The sequence below is a fragment of the Aptenodytes forsteri genome, unplaced genomic scaffold, assembly GCF_000699145.1.
Source record: "Aptenodytes forsteri isolate BGI_AS27 unplaced genomic scaffold, ASM69914v1 Scaffold465, whole genome shotgun sequence".
In the NCBI taxonomy this organism is placed as follows: Eukaryota; Metazoa; Chordata; class Aves; order Sphenisciformes; family Spheniscidae; genus Aptenodytes; species Aptenodytes forsteri.
The window spans coordinates 1,813,075-1,834,051 of record NW_008795039.1 but is presented as its reverse complement, the minus strand read 5'-3'; the positions used below and the strand labels follow the sequence as shown (position 1 = coordinate 1,834,051).

Genomic DNA, 20,977 nt, shown 5'->3' with positions numbered 1-20,977 from the left:
GTCTTGCTTAGGTGTGCCAAATGTGTTTTGTTTTGTTTTATTTTTCAATTGTGTTGGAAGCCTAGATTCCTAACTTATGCGTGGAGCCGCTCTGCTAGAGCCAAAATTCTTTTTTGTTTGTTTGTTTTCCCCTAGATGTGTAGCAGGTCTTATGATGACCTCTCCCTCCCTAAGCCTCCCTGTTAGGTCCTCAGCAAGGTTTGATTCTTGTTCCCACCAACACACATTATACATTTCAGATTAGGCCTTTTTATTTCTTGCATAAGAGAGTAAAATCATAGAATTCTATCACTTATGTCATTGAGAGATACCATTGTCATTGTCACTCATCTCTTTCTGGTTTCTCTTGAGCAAGAAACAAACAAGCCCTGTTGTTTCGGTTCCATTATTCAGGTGCCATTGAAAAGGAAGTAATGTGGTAGGGACATAACTTTTGCCTTGCCAGTTTTTGAGGGACTTAAGATTGAATAGATATAGGAGAAGAGCCACTTCACCAAGAGATGGCTTCTGTCCCTGGGGTGAAGTAGAAGAAAATCTGCACCACATGTTTTGTATGGATAAGAGCTCGGTCTTTTCAGTTAGGTCTTCTCATCTAGCTCTTGACTCACACAAGCGAAATACGCTGAAGCTGGGCCTTTCATGTGTGGCAGTATTAGTAAAGTTTTTGATCAGCCTCAATAATAGGTAGAATTTAGCGTGTGATATTGATGAAACGTCTTTGTCTACTAGGGATGACCCAAGATTTCCCACTGTGCGTGGTGTCCTAAGAAGAGGCATGACAGTAGAAGGGCTAAAACAGTTTATTGCTGCTCAGGTGGGTGTTTTCTTTTCTTCCAATTCTTTGACTCTCACTTGGTAAGGACAAGTTTTTGAGAAGTTTCAGTTAAAGTACTTATCACTGGGAGGTTTCTTCTTTTGAACGTTTGTTGCTTTCATGTGTACTGCTTCAACAATATTAACACCTATGAGCAGGTCCTGGCAAAATGGGGTAGCAGGTTTCTTATTTCAAAAAGTATGTATTTTGCAAGCTCAGGATGCCTTTCTAAACTGTTTTGATGAATGCAAACAGTAGAGGGTTTGTAATCTTTAAAGGAGTTTGTTTTAAATGGGTCTAATAGCTAGAATATTTATATTAATGTGGTTTTTTCCAGGGTTCCTCTCGATCTGTCGTGAATATGGAGTGGGATAAAATTTGGTCCTTTAACAAAAAGGTATGTGCTTACTTGAATTTGATGCTACTCCTGAAATCCTCTTTCTGGGATATGTAGAGAATCCAGCATTCATTGGAGTGCTTATGACAACAAGTAGCAGTTGCAGTATCTTGCATCATTTGGCACACTTTCAGGAAAATGGAATGTCCCCCCCTTTCTAACCTGATCTAGCACTAATCCTATTGATTCTCCTATACCAATACTTACTTGCCTTACTTAGTAGTACGGGGAAAGATAATGATATATGCTGTAAAATCTGATATGAAAACTGCATTTCATTTTTCTGCTTTCAAGCTGCGAGCTATCTGTAAGAAGGTATTACTTAATGCTTTTTACCTTAGCATATAGCTTACAGTGCTGTAAGCATACATAGCATAAGCTATCATTTTGCAGCTTCATAGCACAGTCACATTTGCTTATATAACAGGAGCTCTACAAACCCACTGAAAATGCATTATTCCTAGTTTTAAAAGGCTGCCCATTTCTGGTTTGGCTTATTTGTTAACATAAACACAAATCTTAATCAATTTGATTCACGTTGGCCACTTTTCCTTTCTGTGGCAAAAGGACTAACGCGCTGGGTATGCTGCCTATGTAGATAAAGCCAGCACTGCTGATGTTTCTGACTGAATGTCAAATAAGGAATATTGCATCTTGACATGGTTAGTTGCTTTTTGGCAGCGGATGCTTGGACACTATAATAAGGCGGATTGTTATAATGCTGATTGCATATTTTGTGTGATTGTGGAAACACCTGTTATTTTGCATTGGGATTCCTGCTTGGTTTTGTTTAGATAGTACCCAGATCTGTTCATTTAAGTGGTTTTTGCTTGTCTGGCATGTGTCTTGTATTTCTTCATGTATTTTGTATTTGGTCTGCTACATACACAAAGGTTTATGAATTGGTTCTTTCTGTTGCTGCATAAATGTATTTATGACTAAGCATTGGATTTTGGGGAAAAATCCACAATGGACTGTTAGGGCTCGTTTTTTGAATTGGCTTTTAAACTGAGTTTCTTAGACCTCTGACTCAACTTCTTGGACAGCACCATATTTATTAGCCAATTTTATTTACATGTATCTGTGCAGATAGTTTGCAATCTGCAATATGAGGAAAAACAATTGGTTGCATGCAGGTAGTTCTGAGCTCAAAGACTTCATCAGTGTGAGAGCTCTTATTTTATATGTTATCCTGTAATTATACTGCTGACTTTTTAACAACTGTCATCTGAGGAAGGATTGTAAGATTTAATGAGTAAAATGAAGAGCCTGGTAATATTGTAAAATTCGGTCATTTAGTTATCCAAATTATGATATTAAATCACATAATACACCTATGTTTTGAGAGACATACACAAGTCCTTTTTTAAAGTGTTTGTCTAATATTTAAGAGTCTGACTTCAGTGACTATGAACTTACAAATGTGTGACTTCTTACGAGTATATCATCATATCACCTTACTTGCTAATGTCAAGTAATTAGATGCTAAATATTTTTTTTCTAAAATTGCCATGTAGTGTTTTCACTTGAGCAGGAATAAACTAAGGAGAAAAAAAAAATCACTTTATATTAATAAAAGCAGGTGTTTTCCTTTGTGTTAGTTTCCAGTTAAACTGGTAGATCTCTGATATTCCTTTTGGACCTAGACAACTGTTTTCCTTGAATTCTGTTTTTAAGTGCCTCTGAACAGTTTGATGAACCAGTATTTCAGGTATGAAAAATGCTGTGAAAAACTACGTCAGTTGAGTTTGAAAATGGGCAATAAAAATACAGGAAGATATTTTAGTGGTATCTTTTTCTTGCCAAACTATGTTGTAGAAATCCTGATGAAATCAATGTTACGGTGTTGCCTTATTATAGTATCTAATGCGTCTGTATTAAAATTGCAGACTTAATTGGTGCTTCCTCTATAGCCAGGTCTGTCCCTGATTCTGCTGGAGTACTGACCTGGAAAATGAGTATGGGATCAGGTCTTGTGCTGCTGGTAAAAGAACGAACTGCACTGATAAATTATCGCTTTAAATTCAGCTACCTAGAGAGAAAGCGGTCCAGATGTAATAGCCTATGTGCATAGTAAAACTATATCAAAGTACATTTTGCTGTCTTCCCTATGAGGCATTAGCTCACAATTTTGGTTACTTCTGGTGTCAGTACTACCCAGTCTATAGTTTTTACTCAAAAGTATTTCGGTAAAGATGGGAAATTGAAGTATTACCACTGTTTTCTCACTTTTCTCTTCTATAGCTTTGGATTAAAGTAACATTAAAGCAAACATAAAAAAATGCAGTAACATAAAGAATACCAGTTAATATTCCTTTTTGGTGGTTGTTGTTTTATACAACATCTTATTTCTCTGTCCATGTCATATATTCATGATCTGCCTCATTTGTTTTCTGTAGGTTATAGACCCAGTAGCACCTCGGTACACTGCTTTACTGAAAGATGCAGTGGTCCCAGTAAATATTCCTGAAGCTCAAGAGGAGATGAAAGAAGTGGCTAAACATCCAAAGGTTCTTGCTTTATTCTCTTAATATTCTTGTGTTGCAGAGAAGTAAGGTTGGAAGTACCTTGGCTTGGAGCAGTCAGCAAGGAGAGTCCTGCTTTTAACTTGCTCAGGCAGCATGAGATAAAACCAAGGTGTACTTTTTTTCACAGAATTGTCAAAAAGTGGGCAACTACTGAACATGTTTTTCCTGTTAAGAGGGTGTAGGAAACTGCTTTTGTAAATATGGAGAGTGTGTATAGACAGTGCCTTGAAAGGCCTCTCTGGGAGTTTTCAGAACAGGCGAGATGTTACAAGTATGGAGTGATGCTCAGACTGTTTTTATTATTGTTTGATACTAAATTTCACAGAGAAGTTTAAATATAAAATGTTATTCAAGCTTTATGGGTATAATACAGTAGATACTGCTTATCCATAAGAGTGGGGAATGCAGGAGATTTTTTTAAAAATAGTTTATGAAATTAAACTTGTGTAGAGAAGTGATATATTAAACTTAATTCTACCAATTTCTGGATTTTTAAGTATGACTTTTAAATTTGGATAGCAAAGAGTTATTATCAAAATTAATTAATTTGTATCAATACAAGAGTATCAATATTAATTTGATACTCTTAGTATCCAGTAAACAGAATAATACCCCTTAAGAAGGGGAGTGTGTTACTGATACAATCCTTTTTTGGCACTACAATTAGGAAAGATGCTTTCCTTTGAACATGGCATCTTGAATTGTACTTAAGCTTCACTAAAAGCATCCCTTAGATATCCCACTTATACTGAGAAACAAATGAATATTGTTGAGGTTTTGCTTCGTTTCTTTGTTTTTATTTTGTTGCTCTGAGTGTTCCTGTAGCCGTTTCTTGTAACTGAGAGGTGGACATCTAGTTTGCCCTTTTTCCCGTGGCAGATAAACAAGGAAACAGGTTTTGAGCAGATGCAAGTGAGAATTGTGACTCTTTAAGAGTCAAAAAGTCTGAAGTTTGGTCAGATGCAAGCCAGCATATTAAAACATTGATATTAAAAATGCTGCCTCCAGTATATAATGAAATAAGTGCGAACCAGAAGAAACAAATTTAAAACTCCTGATCAGTTGAAAAAGTCTGAACTCCCAGCTGTCTGCCTTTTTTTTTTGGTTTTAAAAAAAAGTTTATCTCCATTGTTGAGATGCTTTAAAGCTGAGTATTTTTAGTGTTATAAGCGACATATTTCCAATTTCTGTCTTTAAAAATCTGTGCAGCTGAGAGAAACTCCATATTTGTTTCCACATTAACTATATAAAAATGTAAGAATGAGAGTTATGAAATTATTTTTGAAGGGAATTTGCATAGCAAAATGGACACTTGAGAAAAACTTTCTTAGTTTTTACCTGTAAGATCTTAAAGATGTATGGACCTTAAGGAAATGGGGTATGCTATCAGTTGTATTGGAGCTAGGATTTGACAGAAGATAGGATTTTTTCAGTGTACCATCAGAGGAATGCATGCAACACTTGTGAACGAGAAACCTGAGAGCATTGTAGAAGAATACTATAGCTTTGCATTACTGTTACTGTCTGTCTTCTATCTTCATCTGTCTTCTATCATAAATAAAGCAGTGTTTTGGCACTGCATTAACTTTAGTCAGCTTATATAATAACAATCTCTCCTTTGAAATTAAAATCATTATTCACAGAATGCCGATGTTGGGTTGAAACCTGTGTGGTATGGCTCCAGAGTCCTGATCGAGGGTGCAGATGCAGAGACCCTGACAGAGGGAGAGGTGGTTACATTCATAAATTGGGGCAATATTATCATCACCAAATTAAACAGGTAACCTGTTTACTGGGAGATGAAATTTAATTTTTGCTTTTCAGTTTTTTGTGGATATTTTTTTTTAATAGGTAGCTTGTAACGGTAAAATATTAGTGATTGTCCATCTATGTCCATTCTATGATTCTATATATAGATATCTACTTTGAAATATGCTACAAAACTGTATTTTAGCGTAGAGCATATTTTACTGTAGATTCAGGTCTGAAATCACCAGTCAGTCCTGATACTGCATGTTCCTCTCATTCAGCATTCTCCATGTTTCTACGGTAATGTTTCCACCGTGAAACAGCTTTTTCAGACAAAAAAACCCACCTGGAATTTTAACAACTTTCACCCTGTAACGAATACAGCTTTTGCATACTAAAAAACTAAACCTATCACAGTTTCAGTTGCAGAACTGTTGAGGTGGGGAAGGAGACCATTAATGTCATCACAATATCTTTGAAATGGTTGTGTTGAGACAGTGGCAGAATGGGGTGAGCTGGGATAGAGGACATAAATATATGGAGATTTTTTTCCCCCGTGTTCTTTACTGTCTCTTGATATTTAAGAAATAAAATTAAAGGAGAACTTCAACAGGAGTGAATACACTCTTTCATTTTCTATGTCTCCCACACTTCAAAATGAACTCTGAACACTTGTTTTTCAGTGAATCTATTGATGGTCTGTAGTATCAAATGAGAACTAATCATTTAGGCTTTACTCCTATTATTTCTGTTTTCCTGTAGAAATTCAAGTGGAAAAACTGTGTCCATCGATGCCAAGTTGAACTTAGAGAATAAGGACTTCAAAAAAACGACTAAGATCACTTGGTTAGCAGAAACGCCACGTGCACCACTCATCCCAACTGTCTGTGTTAATTATGAGCATCTGATCACTAAGCCAGTTCTAGGTAAAGATGAAGATTTCAAGCAATATATCAACCGAAATAGCAAGGTAAGTTATCTTTTTGTCCCCTTTATTCCATAAAGCTTAATGTTTGTGGGGTTTCTTTGCCATCACTATTTCTAGTTACTCTTTTTTTAATTTAAAAATTTCATTTGTCAAACAAGTAAATCATGTGCTGATGCATCTAGTTTCCATGTTTCCATTTAAACTCTCATAATTTCAAAATTAAAATGTGACTCGTTTTTTCTCAGGCATTACCTGGCTTTTACACATCTGGGACCAATAGTTTGAGGTTTTGTCTTGATATATTCTTATGATATGGCATATTCTTGCTAGTACTTGTTCTGCTGCCCCTGGAATTAACTAACATTTCAACACTTCCAAAATCGGAAAATCACCACTATCCTTCTACAGCTCTACTGTATTTCTCACTATTTCTTGCGCTCTGTTAGATTTGGACTGATTTCTTTTAACACTTACAGCAAGAAGAACTGATGTTAGGTGATCCTTGCCTTAGGGAGTTAAAAAAAGGGGACATCATACAACTTCAGAGGAGAGGATTCTTTATTTGTGATCAGCCCTATGAGCCAGTGAGGTAAGCTACCTAAGAATGGCCTAAGCAGATTTCACAGAATTTGCTTTAGCTTGTTGTGTTGTAATGTTTTCACATGTGCGTTGGCAAGAGTAATGTTGCCTGCAAATATTTTCTCCTTTACCATGACCTTTCTGTGGAATATTTCTGTGGACTGGCACAGCTCTTAGCTTGTACGTTCCTACCTCTTCAAACTGTCTAAGCCAAGCACGTGGCGCTTTTGGTGCACTCCAACTAACGTGGACTTAGTAAAGAGATCGTGGTTTCCTTGTGATTCTAAGTATATAAATTAAGGAATAATGTTATGGAATAAAACAGTCATTTGCCCAATTAGAGCGTGCACATACTATTTAATTGTAACAGTTATTTAGCAAGCTACCAAACATCTAAATTACACTGCATTTCAGCATAATATTATAACATAAAGAAAACTTGATTGAAGGAATCAATGCGGATCCCCAATTATGTAAATTTGGGTAACTACAGTTGTGTACAAAGATAAAATTGCAGTTGTGCCAGAGCATCTTGTAGAAAGAGTGGAACATTTGTTTCAATAAACATTTCATATGTATCTTGTATTTCCTTTATTATTGTGTTTTCTATAAATGCTTTTATAGTCCTTACAGCTGTAAAGATGCCCCGTGCATTTTGATTTACATCCCTGATGGACACACTAAGGAAATGCCAACATCTGGGTCAAAAGAGAAGACCAAAGCTGAAACTGCAAAGAAAGAGGTAAACTTGTGTTTTAGAAAAGTGCCATAAAATGTACTACTGTACATATATTACTGTACAAGTTTATCATGCTGAATACTTGGCTGCTTTTTTTTTTATTTTTTCAGGCTAGTTCTGCTGTAAAAGGAAAATCTGCTCCACTTGTTGCTGATATCTCTACTCCAACCTGTACTGTGTCTGAAGGTCACCTGGTCATTTACAACAGGGTGTCTGCACAGGGTGATATAGTTCGTGACTTGAAAGCTAAGAAGGCAGCGAAGGAAGATATTGATAAAGCTGTGAAACGGTTGCTGGCCTTGAAAGCAGAATACAAAGAGAAGACGGGCCAGGAGTATAAGCCTGGAAATCCTCCAGTATCTGTAACTGAACAGTGTGTGTCTTCAAAGCTTGGGACCTCCGGTAACCTGGACAACAAAGCTCTGTATGATCAAGTAGCAGAGCAAGGAGAAGTGGTCCGAAAACTGAAAGCTGAGAAAGCACCTAAGGTGGCTGATTAAACTGGTATTTTTTTTGTTTGGGTTTGCATAGCCTGTTGTCCTCTGTCTGTGGAGGTGAATGGGTGCTTATGGTTCCATGTTTCCATAGTGATCATCATTTGCACTGGGCTCTGTTCTGTCAAGACTTGTGTTTTCCAATACTTATCTTTTAGCTAGATATGTATGACAAAGTTTGTGTTAATATTCATAAAGATGCAAGTAAATTCCTATATTTCTTGGACTGCTGTTTTGAAAGGTGGACAGGATTCACCCCACTGTATGAGTTGATTAAGTATCCAAATCTGGTCCTTGGGGTTGAAGTGTCCTGCAGTATTTATTTATTTATTTATTTAACTGAATATGGTCACATTATGTGACTTCATAGGATTGACTTGTTGCTATTTAGATGTTAAAAACAAAACAAAACAAAAACAAAATGCAGAAGGGAAAAAATAAAGTAAAGGCCCAAATACTACAGATATTTTTGAAACCTCTTCCTGTCTGGAGCTGAGCTTAGAAAACATAGCTACTAGTAGCTGTTTTCTTTCTGTTCTTTCTAATGCAGAGCATGAACAGATGGGAAATAACACACTTTGCCTGGTGGTTAAATACTGTTCATAATAGTGTCTTGGTGGCACCATAAGATCTAAATAAATGGGAAGATCTAAACTAATTTATTATTATAATTTTATTTAGCACTATTGGGGTTGTATATCCCTTAACAGGAGTTACTTCATTGCAGTAGGAAAGTAGTAGAGAAAACTTCTCTGAACAACTCTACTAAAGAGTTAAGAAAATGGAATAGGTGCACATAAACTGTGGGTCTTTTCATAAAAGTATTTAAGGTGCACTTCAGTGTCTTATGTCTCTATGTCTTTGTTCCTCCCTCTTTCTGCCCCGTCCTTTCTCTTTCAGGATGAGATAGGTGCTGCTGTGGAAGTCCTTTTATCCCTAAAGGCAGAATATAAACAACAGACAGGCCAGGAGTACAAACCTGGAAGCCCACCTGTGGTCTTTGTCCCTCCTCAGTCTTCTTCTGTTTCTGCCCTTCCATCCCCATGTCCAGTAGACAGCAAGTCTCTATACGACAAAGTAGCTGAACAAGGCGAAGTGGTCCGCACGCTTAAATCGGAGAAAGCTTCAAAGGTGTAATAGCAGCGAATACTTCTGAGTGGAACAATATTTTCAGTTTAGACTAAAACCTAATGACAGGTTTTGTGAAACTTGAGGAACAAAATATAAGCAAGTACTTTGAAATTCCATGAAGTGCTTTCCCAAATTCTCTTAAGCTGATACGGCTGACTCCATGAGTTCTGTGATAGTGCATGGAGAACCTGGAAAATAAATAAACAGGTTCTTTTCTTAGTGATGCAAGATAAGTGAAGCAGAATATAGGTGGTAACTTGAAAAAAGGGATGTAACTTGAAAGCTAGAATAACAATAATAAATTTGGTAGTAATTTGATAGTGGCCAGGGAACCATTCTTTATTCGGAGTCTGAGCATTTGCTCCCATTCTCCAGTGTAAAAAGTCATGGACTGCTGTAACTGCAGGGAACTAAGCCGCCTAAATGGGAAGCTTTCGTGGCACAGAAATCAGCCCTTACATATACTGCCTGATTAGGTCCTTTGATGTGCAACTTGTAGGTATTGTGGCTAAAAAGTTTTACCGCAGAAGTCAATAATGGCAACTTTTACTAACAAGTTAGCTCTAGAAGTTTTATTACAACAGCTAAGTTAGTGCTATTCTAGTAAAGGTTATGTTATCTTAGCTATTGTGTTGCATCTCTGTTGTTTCTATCTTTATCTGTAACTGTTGTTTTTCCTTTCTTGCTTCAGGAACAAATAGATGAGGCTGTGAAAACTCTTTTAAATCTAAAAGCAGAATATAAACAAAAGACAGGTCAGGAGTACAAGCCTGGAAATCCACCTTCAGCTCCTCCTTGTATACCTTCTACTACACTTCCATCTTCTGTATGCTGCAGTAACTTGGCACCCTCTAGCTTAGTGGATGGCAAAGCACTTTATGATAATGTAGCTGAACAAGGGGAAGTGGTACGCAGACTCAAAGCAGAGAAAGCTTCCAAGGTATAATAGTAAATAGAGAGTAAGCAATTGTAATTCTTACCACATTTTGCCACTGGGGGGAAATCTTTCACCAAGTAATGAACAAACAGTGTACTAAACTCCCTTATGTCCAGGCCATAGCTTAGCAATCAAACCTGCATGGTCTGACAATGCCACACAAGGCTACGCTGATGCTGGATACTTTCTTGACTCAGATATAAATTCTAAATTCGGCTGGTATAGAAAGTCAAACTTAACCTCTCACATCTAGATGAATAGGCACAAGCATGGCAGATGTCAACCCTGCATAAGTTGTTAATGTATTTTGCTTTTTCTTGCTGTATTTGGGACAAGTGAAGATAAAAGTATCTAGTGTACTGCAACAATAGCAAGACTTTTCAAAACTTGACAAATTCAGTGATAGTTGTGGAAAAGAACACGAGACAAACCTGTATGTTTTCAGGAGCTGCTGGTTTTTTCCACCTATATTTCTACCTTGCAGAATTGGTTGGGTTGTTTTTTGGTGGTTTTTTTTGTTTGTTTGGTTGGTTTTTTTAGAAAAGCCCTTTTCTAAAACAGTTTATTGTATTTTTCAGTGTAGATTCTGCTGCAATTATTAATGGGTTGTAGCTGGCCAGGTGGGCTAGGGGAACATTCTGGTATAATGTGACAGCTCTCAAACGTACTCCTGTTGCTTGGGGAAGAGCTGTTACATGAGTCCTCCCCTAATTATGAAGCACTGTTTATTGCTAGATGGAAATTTTATTTTCTTAGCCTGAAAATCAATGCTCCTTGTCAGTTCTGTCTTTAATTCTCACCAGTACATCCTGCTATTTGTCCTCCATATAGGGTGAAATAGATGAAGCAGTAAAACTCCTTCTTTCTCTAAAAGCTGACTACAAGGAAAAGACTGGGCAGGACTACAAGCCGGGACATCCACCAGCAGCTCAAGGTGCTTTGCCTCAAGCATCAAACACAGTACCTGGTGGTCCAGAGACACCCGAAGCTAAAGCCCTGTTTAGCAAAGTAGCTCTTCAAGGAGATGAAGTTAGGAAATTGAAATCGGAAAAAGCAGAAAAGGTAAAAACATACTGCAATATAAAAATGTAATAGATGTATTTAAATCTAGAAATCTATTTTAAATTTCTTTTGATTATGGGAATTAGAAATGTACATTTAGAATAGGCAACATTTGAATTCTGAGATCTGAAACGTACTTTTAAAATTATTCCTGTCAGATATGGTCTTTAAAATGTTAACGCATTTAAGTTAAGTATTGGCTTTTGCAGATTTTCCCCCCAACACGATGTGGATGTCCACAATGCCATACATAGATGCATTTTTATTTTTTTGATAGAGCCATTTTATTCCTGTGATTTCTGTATGAATTTATTTTTTTTTGTTCTTCAAGGAAAAGATAGATGCAGCTGTTAAGGAACTTCTTCAGTTGAAGGCCCAGTATAAGTCTGTTGCAGGAATTGACTATAAACCAGTTTCTGCTGGTGGCACTGATGAGAAAGACAAGAAGAAGAAAGAGAAAGAGAACAAGTCTGAAAAGCAGAGTAAGCAACAGAAGCAAAATGATGGTCCAAAAAAAGAACCTTTGCAAGGACAGAGTGGTAATGAACTCTCCTCAAATGGATCAGGAGAGGGTCAAGGCCCTAAGAAACAAACGAGGTAAAGATGCAATCTTTATCTATTTGCCAGAAACCTCAACTGTTTACCTCTATTCAGAGTTAGAGTTTTACAGGTTTCTGATTTCACTCGAAAGCTTAGACATCTGCAGAACAACTATGTTCATTTTCATATTTAGGATCAAGCCAAAAGCAAGTTACCAAAGTTTATTTAGTGTATCGGCATCCTACTGAGGAAAATTCTACCTAGCCTGTAGAAGACATAAAGCAGTGTGCACACTCTGTTACTGTGGGTACTGTTACTGTCATTGAGAACTTGCTATGCTTCATTATTTGCTTCTGTAAACGTGCTGCTGTGTCTTGCTCAGTAGAAACCCCGGAGAAGAAAACCCCTTATGCTTATTTAATTGTACCAGGGTTTCCAAAATATTTACTGCGAGTACCATGAGAAGTATGTAGCCCAACCCAGAGCAAGGCACTGCTGTTGTTGATGGTGGAACTCTCCAGTGATGATTGCTGTCCATCCCCTCTCCTGCTCCCACTCTGAAAGTTTAGAAGTCTTTCCACAGCGTGTATTATGCAGCACTATTTGTTTCCTCTTTCAGATACATAAATCACGTTAGAGACAGAGATGTAGTTATTTTGTATAGAAATTATGCCGTAAAAATGCATTTTTCACCCTTAAAACTTCTCTGTAGAGATATAAAAACTTTACTTTTCTCTACTGTCATTTGAGTCTGGTGAGTTTAGCCTTCTTTAGAACCTTGTATTTTTACTAGTTATCTTTATTTTGGTGGTAGGGTCAGTTTTCAGTCTCAAATACTGTGACTGACATTCACGTGAATGGTGAATTCAAGTTGCATGTGTTTCCTGAAATTGTAGCCACTGGCTAGGTAAGAAATTTTTAAAACGAAGAGTAAGACAGCTTACACACAGGTCTGGTTAGTCTTAGGTTCTTACTGGAGGTGCTTGGGTTTTTTAATGTATCATTATGAGGTTCTTTGATGCAACTATGGTGAGAATTAGAAGGGTTCAAACAGTAGAAAAGAAATGGAGCTGTTTTTATGAAATATTCTTGCTAGCCAAGGTAAGGAAAAATGCTAGCAATTCCTACTAGCCAATACATACTGAACTGTCAAAAAAAAAATTGGGGGTTAGGATGAAATTCACTGCTAAATGCTGTACAGCACAAATCTGGTTCTTTTCTAATACCGTAGGCTGGGTCTAGAAGCTAAAAAAGAAGAAAATCTTGCAGACTGGTTCTCTCAGGTAAGTGCACATCAGTTTGAATTGAAGAATTATTTCACTGTCTTATAAATCAAAATCTGTTTTGGATTTGTATCTTATCTTGTATTTCTGGTTTTTTGTGGTTTTATTTTTTTTTAAATACAAAACAAAATACTTGCTCTTTCTATTGTTTACATTGCTATCATGGTCTTAAATAGAAGTGCCTGGATTGAAGAGCTGAATAAATTTAGGAAGCTGTAAAAAGGATGAGCATCAACCATTTCACCTTCCCCCTCCCTCCCTCCCTCCCTCCCTCTCTCTCTCTCTTCTTAATTCATGTATGAATTCCTCTTTCATTAAGAGTGCAAAACTTCAGTGAAGTGATAGGAATTTCACAGGCTTGGGAGTTTTATTTCGCCTCAAGATGATGTATAACAAAGTTAGTACCGTTGATCCGGAATGAGTTTGCTGGCTTATGAGGTTCAAAGCAACCAGAGTAGAGATGATTAGTTTAGATTATAGAGATGATTAGTTTAGATTCGCCTACTTATGAAAGATTGAAAATAGATGTCACTGGTGTACATTGCCTCTCACTAGTATAATTTTTGCATATACCCTAAGGAATAAAAATATTTTCTGACATAAGATAGAGACATTTCTTACAAAAAGTGCAGTTTGTTGGTTCCCGGAAATTAGCTACTGTCTCTTACTTGGATTCATGAAATTCAGTTTTTAAGTGTTCACATTATTCAGATCTATTATTAAACTTAATGTTCCTGCTTAACTTTCTCTAATTATAGGTAACAAAAGCGTAACAACAGATATCTCAAAGCATATCTTTGTTAACTTTTTGAGCACAAAGACTTTTAAATAGGAGACTTTTCTTGAATTGCATGCCACACGCTTGAATTAGTGAATGTTCTTTGTGTATGAAATTGAAACTTCAGTATCTAAATAATCTTTTGAAAGGTGATCACAAAATCAGAGATGATTGAATACTATGATGTGAGTGGCTGGGTTTTTCTTCGTCCTTGGGCTTATGCTATTTGGGAAGCTATCAAGAACTTCTTCGATGCAGAGATCAAGAAACTTGGAGTGGAAAACTGTTACTTCCCCATGTTTGTGTCCCAGGCTGCCCTAGAGAAAGAGAAGACTCATATTGCTGACTTTGCTCCTGAGGTACACTTCAAAACATTATTTTAATCTGAGTACAAGAAAAACCCAACCACTTAGTCTGCAGCTGAGTACGAAAGTAAGGTTCTTTTCAAACTCGTTGTGTTTGATTTTTTTTTTTAATTTATTTTATCCCCCCGCCCCTTTTTTTTCTTCCCTTAGGTTGCTTGGGTCACAAGATCCGGGAAAGCAGATCTGGCTGAACCAATTGCTGTACGTCCCACAAGTGAAACAGGTAGACCTCTTTTTCATGCAGTCTGGCAGGTATAGAGTAGCTGACAGACAAGCATCCCTTTTGAAAAGTGGAAACCCATTTTTTAGAATGTTTTCTATAACTCTGTATTAAAATTTCCTAAATTTGCTGCTGCTTATAGCAAATGTCACAACACTATATGTTCCCTTAAATGGGCTTTTCTGGGAAATGTATACTCTAGGAATTTTTCCATTAATATCCTGAAGACTGACTTGCTTTGACTGAAAAACGTTTGGTTGTTTGTTTTATATTGTTTATAAGAAAATTTCTTCATCTCATAATTCACTTCAGTTTTGCATGTACTTTGACTATAGCTGTGAAACTAGCTTTTACTAAAATTTCCTCTGAGTAATTTAAACGTTTTAAGATCTAAGGCTGGATGAGTTCTTAATTGAATCAGGTATGGTATAGCATCCTGAAATCTCGAGGTCAGTGAATTTTTATTTGTGAACCTAAATGTATTTACACACTCTAAGCCAGTGACTCAAACGTAGTGTCATTAGATAGTAAGCTTTGGATTGTACTTCGACCAGCAGCAAGCAAGCTATTTTGCAGAGACACAGGATGAAGTGAAAGTACTCTTTTCAGTGAAAATATTACATTGTAAGACAAAAAACATGTTTTAAAGAGAAATAAACATAAAAGCATAGTTCTCAAAGCAAAGAATGTTAAGCTTATATGTAGCAAAAAGAAAGGTTTGGCATAAACTGGCTGTATTGTGCAGAGACCCAAAGCTGCTTTCTTTTTACAGTCATGTATCCTGCCTATGCAAAGTGGGTGCAGTCACACAGGGATCTTCCTATCAAGCTTAATCAGTGGTGCAATGTTGTGGTATGTCTGTACATGATTTCTGAGTAACTGTTGTATTGTAAGTGCAGCGTAGGCTAATTTTTCTGTGTGGACATGGCATGATGATACTGATCACAGCACATACTTCATGGCAAAAGTATGAATGTGGTTTATGTGATTTGTTTTTCTCACTGTTTTTAATAAAACATACTTTATCAATGTATATTGTCAATTATATTGTTTAAGTAGAAATCTGTGAATAGTTGACTACTTATCTTTTATTCAGAATTTTCTAATACTTATTTATCAACATTATTTTTAACAATAATTTGACACTTTAGTATTAATCATGGTGTTAAATTTTTTTATTTCCCCCCCCTCCAGCGTTGGGAGTTCAAACATCCCCAACCTTTCCTTCGCACTCGTGAGTTCCTTTGGCAAGAGGGTCACACGGCATTTGCAACATATGAAGAAGCAGCAGAGGAGGTAAAAAGCAAATATGCTGGTGCTTTTGCTTTCAGAAAGTTACCTTACTCCATAGCAACACAAACAAATCTTTTTACTAGGACCTGGTAGAAATCTGTCTCCTTTTCTTTGGGAGCCCTCATGAAAAATGCCAAGTGTACTAGAACCCGTTTTTTTCTCAGATGTATCCCATGTCTGAGGCTTTAGTCTCTTTAAACAATATGGGGAGTTTGGAGAGTGTGATATATAAAGAATGCTTTCCTTAAAAGTTATTTTCCTTAAAAAAACTGTTTTCCTTAAAAGTCTAGATAATGCGTTCACATGTTAACTGCTAGAAATTTTAACACTTCCTTTGCCCAAAAGACAGATGTTTCATTGAGTATCATGGCATATCTTCATTTACTTAGCAGACGTTCAAACTTTTAGGTGGAAACTAGAAGTCAGTATAGCCATTGGACTGGCATTGCTGCAGTGACCCTTCTTGTTTTCTGTCATGGTTTATAGTTGTTGCTATTTGATTCATAGAAAATAACAGCCAAAGTTTAAAGCAATTGAAGAAATCTTGTTTTTTAATCACAATCTTGAGGAAGTGTTAAATTTTTAAGATTTTAGACTGACATATAAAAATATTTCGTGATTTAGCAAATGCAAAATATTGAGTAATTCTTAAGACAGTATGTTCATCGTAGGTGATGCAGATACTTGATCTGTATGCTCAAGTGTACGAAGATCTCCTAGCAATACCTGTTGTGAAAGGAAGGAAGACAGAGAAGGAAAAATTCGCTGGGGGTGATTATACAACCACTGTAGAGGCATTTATATCTGCTAGTGGAAGAGCTATCCAGGTATTTCTCTATTAGAAGAATATTTTTTTCCAGTAAATACAGTAAGATGAAAGCCTTAAACTGATGCTTGATAGCATTAACTTTCCATTGAGTAGAATTTTCTATGTGCAACTATTTCAGGGAGCAACGTCACATCATCTAGGGCAGAATTTCTCAAAGATGTTTGAAATCGTATATGAAGATCCCAAGAAACCAGGAGAAAAACAGTTTGCTTATCAGAATTCCTGGGGCATTACAACTCGAACTATTGGTGTAATGACAATGATTCATGGAGATAACATGGGATTGGTGCTCCCACCTCGAGTGGCCTGTGTTCAGGTGTGTAAAATGCCTTAAACTACCATTTTTGTTCCTTTTCTGTCTTGGAATTCACAAGCATTTCGTATTGGGCAGCTGGAAGACTTAACGTAGGATAGGAGCTGTCTGATTACAAAGCATGCTGTATAAAGTTAATACAAATCACTAGGGTACTTGTGGTGGATAAGCTCCCTTTAATAGTCCATCTATTTAAAACAATCTTACCTGTGTCATTTGGTTGAAAAGGGAAATGTATCTTTTACTTCTGAGAACTTGAAAGAAATTACTGGGATATAGGGCCACAATATTGTTTTTAAGTTTTTGTAATAACTAGGAGCTAATTTTCTTATAAAGTACGTGTCATGTTTTATTGCAGGTTGTAATTATACCCTGTGGTATCACAAATTCCCTTTCCGAAGAGGACAAAGAGGCTTTATTGAAGAAATGTAATGAATATCGTAATAGGCTGCTTAGTGTTAATATCCGTGTACGGGCTGATTTAAGAGACAACTATTCACCTGGTTGGAAGTTCAACCACTGGGAACTTAAGGTACGTTTCTTTCCAGGAGGTGTTTTGAAGCTTATATGTGGGGTATGTATGAGGCATGTTATGCGTGCCTTGTATTCTGAAAGCAAATATTTTCTCTAAATGAAGAATTGCTGCCTGATAATCAGTGATCACTTTCATTAATAGATGAAGAAAAGATGTTTTCTGAGACTTGCTCTGTTTGCTAGGATTTGCGTGTCAGTAGTGATTTTTGAACTTCCAAGTCTCCACTTTATGTTCCTAGAAAATGAAATTAATAGTGCAAATTACTTGCATGTTTAAAAATTTGTATTACTACTTAAGTGTCTCCAGGGTCACAACAGTGCCTTCCTTGCACACAGTGGAACAGAGAAGATAAACCTGTACAGCATCAACAAAGAAAGGAGCAATTTTTTTTGTTTCAAAATTACCATGTTCCCCTCATAGTAGTTGAGAGGAACAGTTCTGCTTCATCAAATATAAGAGGCTTTTGTAAAACAAAAATAGTGAACAGAATGAAACAATGGTAATTAGAAATTGAGTAATGTATTGAATGATGTTATGGGATCGTATTTTTGTTCTGAATTTGAAATTAGTTTCAGTATGTTAATCTTCAGTGTAAGACCAAAAGGGTTGTCAAGCATTGGAACAGGCTGCCCAGGGAAGTGGTTGAGTCACCTTCCCTGGAGGTATTTAAAAGGCGTGTTGATGTGGTGCTTTAGGGACATGGCTTAGCGGTGGACTTGGCAGTGCTAGGTTAATGGTTGGACTCGATGTTCTTAAAGGTCCTTTCCAACCTAAACAATTCTATGATAGGAGCTCCCTAAGTTGTTGAAAGTTCCCACTGTGTCCAGGTTCTCTTCCCTTTGTGTAACCTTATATTTTTCTTAAATGGAGCTCTAATACCATGAATCCGTGTTGGGAGACTTTTTAAATAAAATTAGGTTTATCAAGGAGGCACAGCATGGGGCAAACTTGATGTTTTTTATAGAATGTACTAATGTGTCCGGCATAATACGTAAACAGCATCTTCAGGCTAATTGCAGGCAAAGTGCACTCATTTTATTGAGTACTGATAAGGAATTTCATAGGGTAAAAAATACAAGGGTACTGGAGTAAGAAGTACAAGAAAGAACTGGAAAGTATTTTGCCTTATGTATTTGTCAGCTTAGCAGATTTCTGATGTTACCTCCAAAAAGATCCAAGTCGTTGGTACTTGTTTTATAATGTCTGGTATTATTAGTTCCATTGCTCTTTCTTAGGAAGTCTTCCTACGTGACTATTAGGCATCCTTCTTTCACTGGAAAGTAGTATTACAATTAGAAATACTAGATACTTTCCGATGAGTTTAATTATGGAGACAGCTTTTTTTGTATGCCATAAACTAGAATGTTCAGTTTAAATTGTTTGTTAATTACGGTTTTGAATAGCTTTTTATGTAGCTTTGCAGTAGGAGTAGATATTTCACCCTTCAGACAGATTTTACTATACTATTCATCTTTTTAGCATAAATAAGGGGGGGGCGGGGGGAAGGTATAGGGAATCATTTGGAAGCTGTGAACTTGAAGAGATTCCAGGGCACAAAATGCGTAGAAAGCTTGGGTAATGTCTTTGATTCTCCTGTTCACCTGTTGAACACTGTAGAATGTTTGTAGCTTTTAGCTTTTTAGCTTACAGATTAGATTTCCCTTGGGGCGGGGGCGGGGAACCAACACCGAAATGCATTCACACTTACTCTCTTCATTTCCCGTGAAGGAACGTGTACAGCTTGGGACACATGTTAGCAGGATACAGAGAAAATAAGTTAGACTCAGTAGACTCTTAACTGCCTAGTAAAATGGAAACTCTTTTTGTCTGATGGCATGTGGGAGATGAGAAATTACATGGTTCTTATCACCCAAGTTTATGAAGCATAAAAGCTTTACATGAATAAAGCAACTGTTTGTGGTCAAATATTCTATGCCGTTAATGTCGATATTAGGGCTATATGTAACAGAACTTTTGCTATTTGCTGTTCATACAGTTGAAAGTGTTCTGTGAAAACAGAATTAAAAGGTATTATTGGATGAACTAGAACATTAAAATGATTTAGAAGTCTTAATCATTCAGACTTTAAAAATCTGATTTGCACTATCTGGGATAGCTGTCTTAGTGTAGTTTCAGCTGTGCTTTAGCTGTCTTAGTATTACATGCATGTTGGCACAGATGCAGTCTCCAAGGTAGTGAAGCAAGGTTGGAGCAAGGTATAATGAACAAGTGAAGAGAGTGTGGATGGGAAAGACAGAAATGCATAAAAGCAGTGGAATATATGCTGATTTTTTCCAAAGAAACTTAAATGTGTAAAGTGATTGCATATTAAGACTGGGCTTTAGAACAACCAAAAGAAAAAGAGAGAGCGTGAGAAAATGAACTCTTCTGAGAATGACCTATTCGTTATAACTCCTAACTTTTTTTTAATGAAGGGTGTTCCAGTCAGGGTTGAAGTGGGACCACGAGACATGAAGAGCCAACAGTTTGTAGCTGTTAGAAGGGACACAGGACAGAAGCTGACCTTTTCTGAACATGAGGCAGAAGATAGACTGAAGCAGATTTTGGAGGAGATCCATGCTAACCTTTACAACAGGTAAATTGAGAGGTACAGTAAATGGCTGTGCTAATCACAGATGCGCTTTACCTGTCAGAAGAATTTCTCACATTATTGGTTCATCTGTGCAGAAAGACAGGTTAGGCCCATCTTTCTGTTTGCGACACTTCATTTTTCTGCCTCTGAAACTTGTTCACATACAGTGATAGAAGTTTCTGTTTCATGAGCACAATAGTAATGTTAAAGATTGTGAACTTATTTTAAAAAATACTTCTGTGAATTCATGTAAAGTATTAATAAACACATACACCATAAATAGTTCATGGGATAATAATGTGCAGGATTCGTTCCTGAAAGATGCTTTTGGTAGGGAATTTTGAAAGATAAAGTCGTCTAAGAAGCTTTATTAGTTGAAGTTCTGTGTTCAGAAGTGTATTTGAAGACCCTATGTCCTATTGACTTTCATAGTATTGTTTTCTTGGAAGCAATCAAATGCTTTTGGAACTGTTATTTGTGCTTACTGCGTATGCCAAATCCCTTGCATGTCTGTCATTGCAAATTGTTGTTTGTAAGGACACTGAGAAAGAACATGGTGCTGATCCAGCCCCATGGCAGATGAGTTTTCCTACTTTCTTCTGTGGTGATCAAAGTTGCTTACAAGCAGAATATTTTTACCTAGTGTCGTGGTTTAATCTCAGTCGGCAACTAAGCACCACGCAGCCGCTCGCTCACTCCCCCCCACCTGGTGGGATGGGGGAGAGAATTGGAAGAGCACAAGTGAGAAAAAACTCGTGGGTTGAGATAAAAAACAGTTTAATAATTGAAATAAAATGATAATAATAATATGATAATAATAATAATACACAAAGCAAGTGATGCACAGTGCAATTGCTCACCACCTGCCGA

The 20,977-nt window shown here is 36.8% G+C and overlaps 1 protein-coding gene across 1 annotated transcript in view; it reads left to right on the top strand.

Moving 5' to 3' along the window:
• The window catches only part of EPRS (glutamyl-prolyl-tRNA synthetase), a 41,117-nt gene that overhangs the window by 13,509 nt on the left and 6,631 nt on the right, over positions 1-20,977 (top strand). The window contains exons 10-30 of the mRNA XM_019471416.1: positions 730-814; positions 1,152-1,211; positions 3,611-3,721; positions 5,383-5,519; positions 6,251-6,458; positions 6,893-7,005; positions 7,620-7,737; positions 7,845-8,222; positions 9,129-9,359; positions 10,051-10,299; positions 11,128-11,358; positions 11,690-11,955; positions 13,130-13,181; positions 14,109-14,318; positions 14,475-14,547; positions 15,317-15,396; positions 15,739-15,840; positions 16,509-16,664; positions 16,785-16,982; positions 17,338-17,511; positions 19,950-20,110. Of these exons, the coding sequence (XP_019326961.1) occupies positions 730-814; positions 1,152-1,211; positions 3,611-3,721; positions 5,383-5,519; positions 6,251-6,458; positions 6,893-7,005; positions 7,620-7,737; positions 7,845-8,222; positions 9,129-9,359; positions 10,051-10,299; positions 11,128-11,358; positions 11,690-11,955; positions 13,130-13,181; positions 14,109-14,318; positions 14,475-14,547; positions 15,317-15,396; positions 15,739-15,840; positions 16,509-16,664; positions 16,785-16,982; positions 17,338-17,511; positions 19,950-20,110 (3,393 nt within the window). The remainder of the gene's footprint in view (positions 1-729; positions 815-1,151; positions 1,212-3,610; positions 3,722-5,382; positions 5,520-6,250; positions 6,459-6,892; positions 7,006-7,619; positions 7,738-7,844; positions 8,223-9,128; positions 9,360-10,050; positions 10,300-11,127; positions 11,359-11,689; positions 11,956-13,129; positions 13,182-14,108; positions 14,319-14,474; positions 14,548-15,316; positions 15,397-15,738; positions 15,841-16,508; positions 16,665-16,784; positions 16,983-17,337; positions 17,512-19,949; positions 20,111-20,977) is intronic.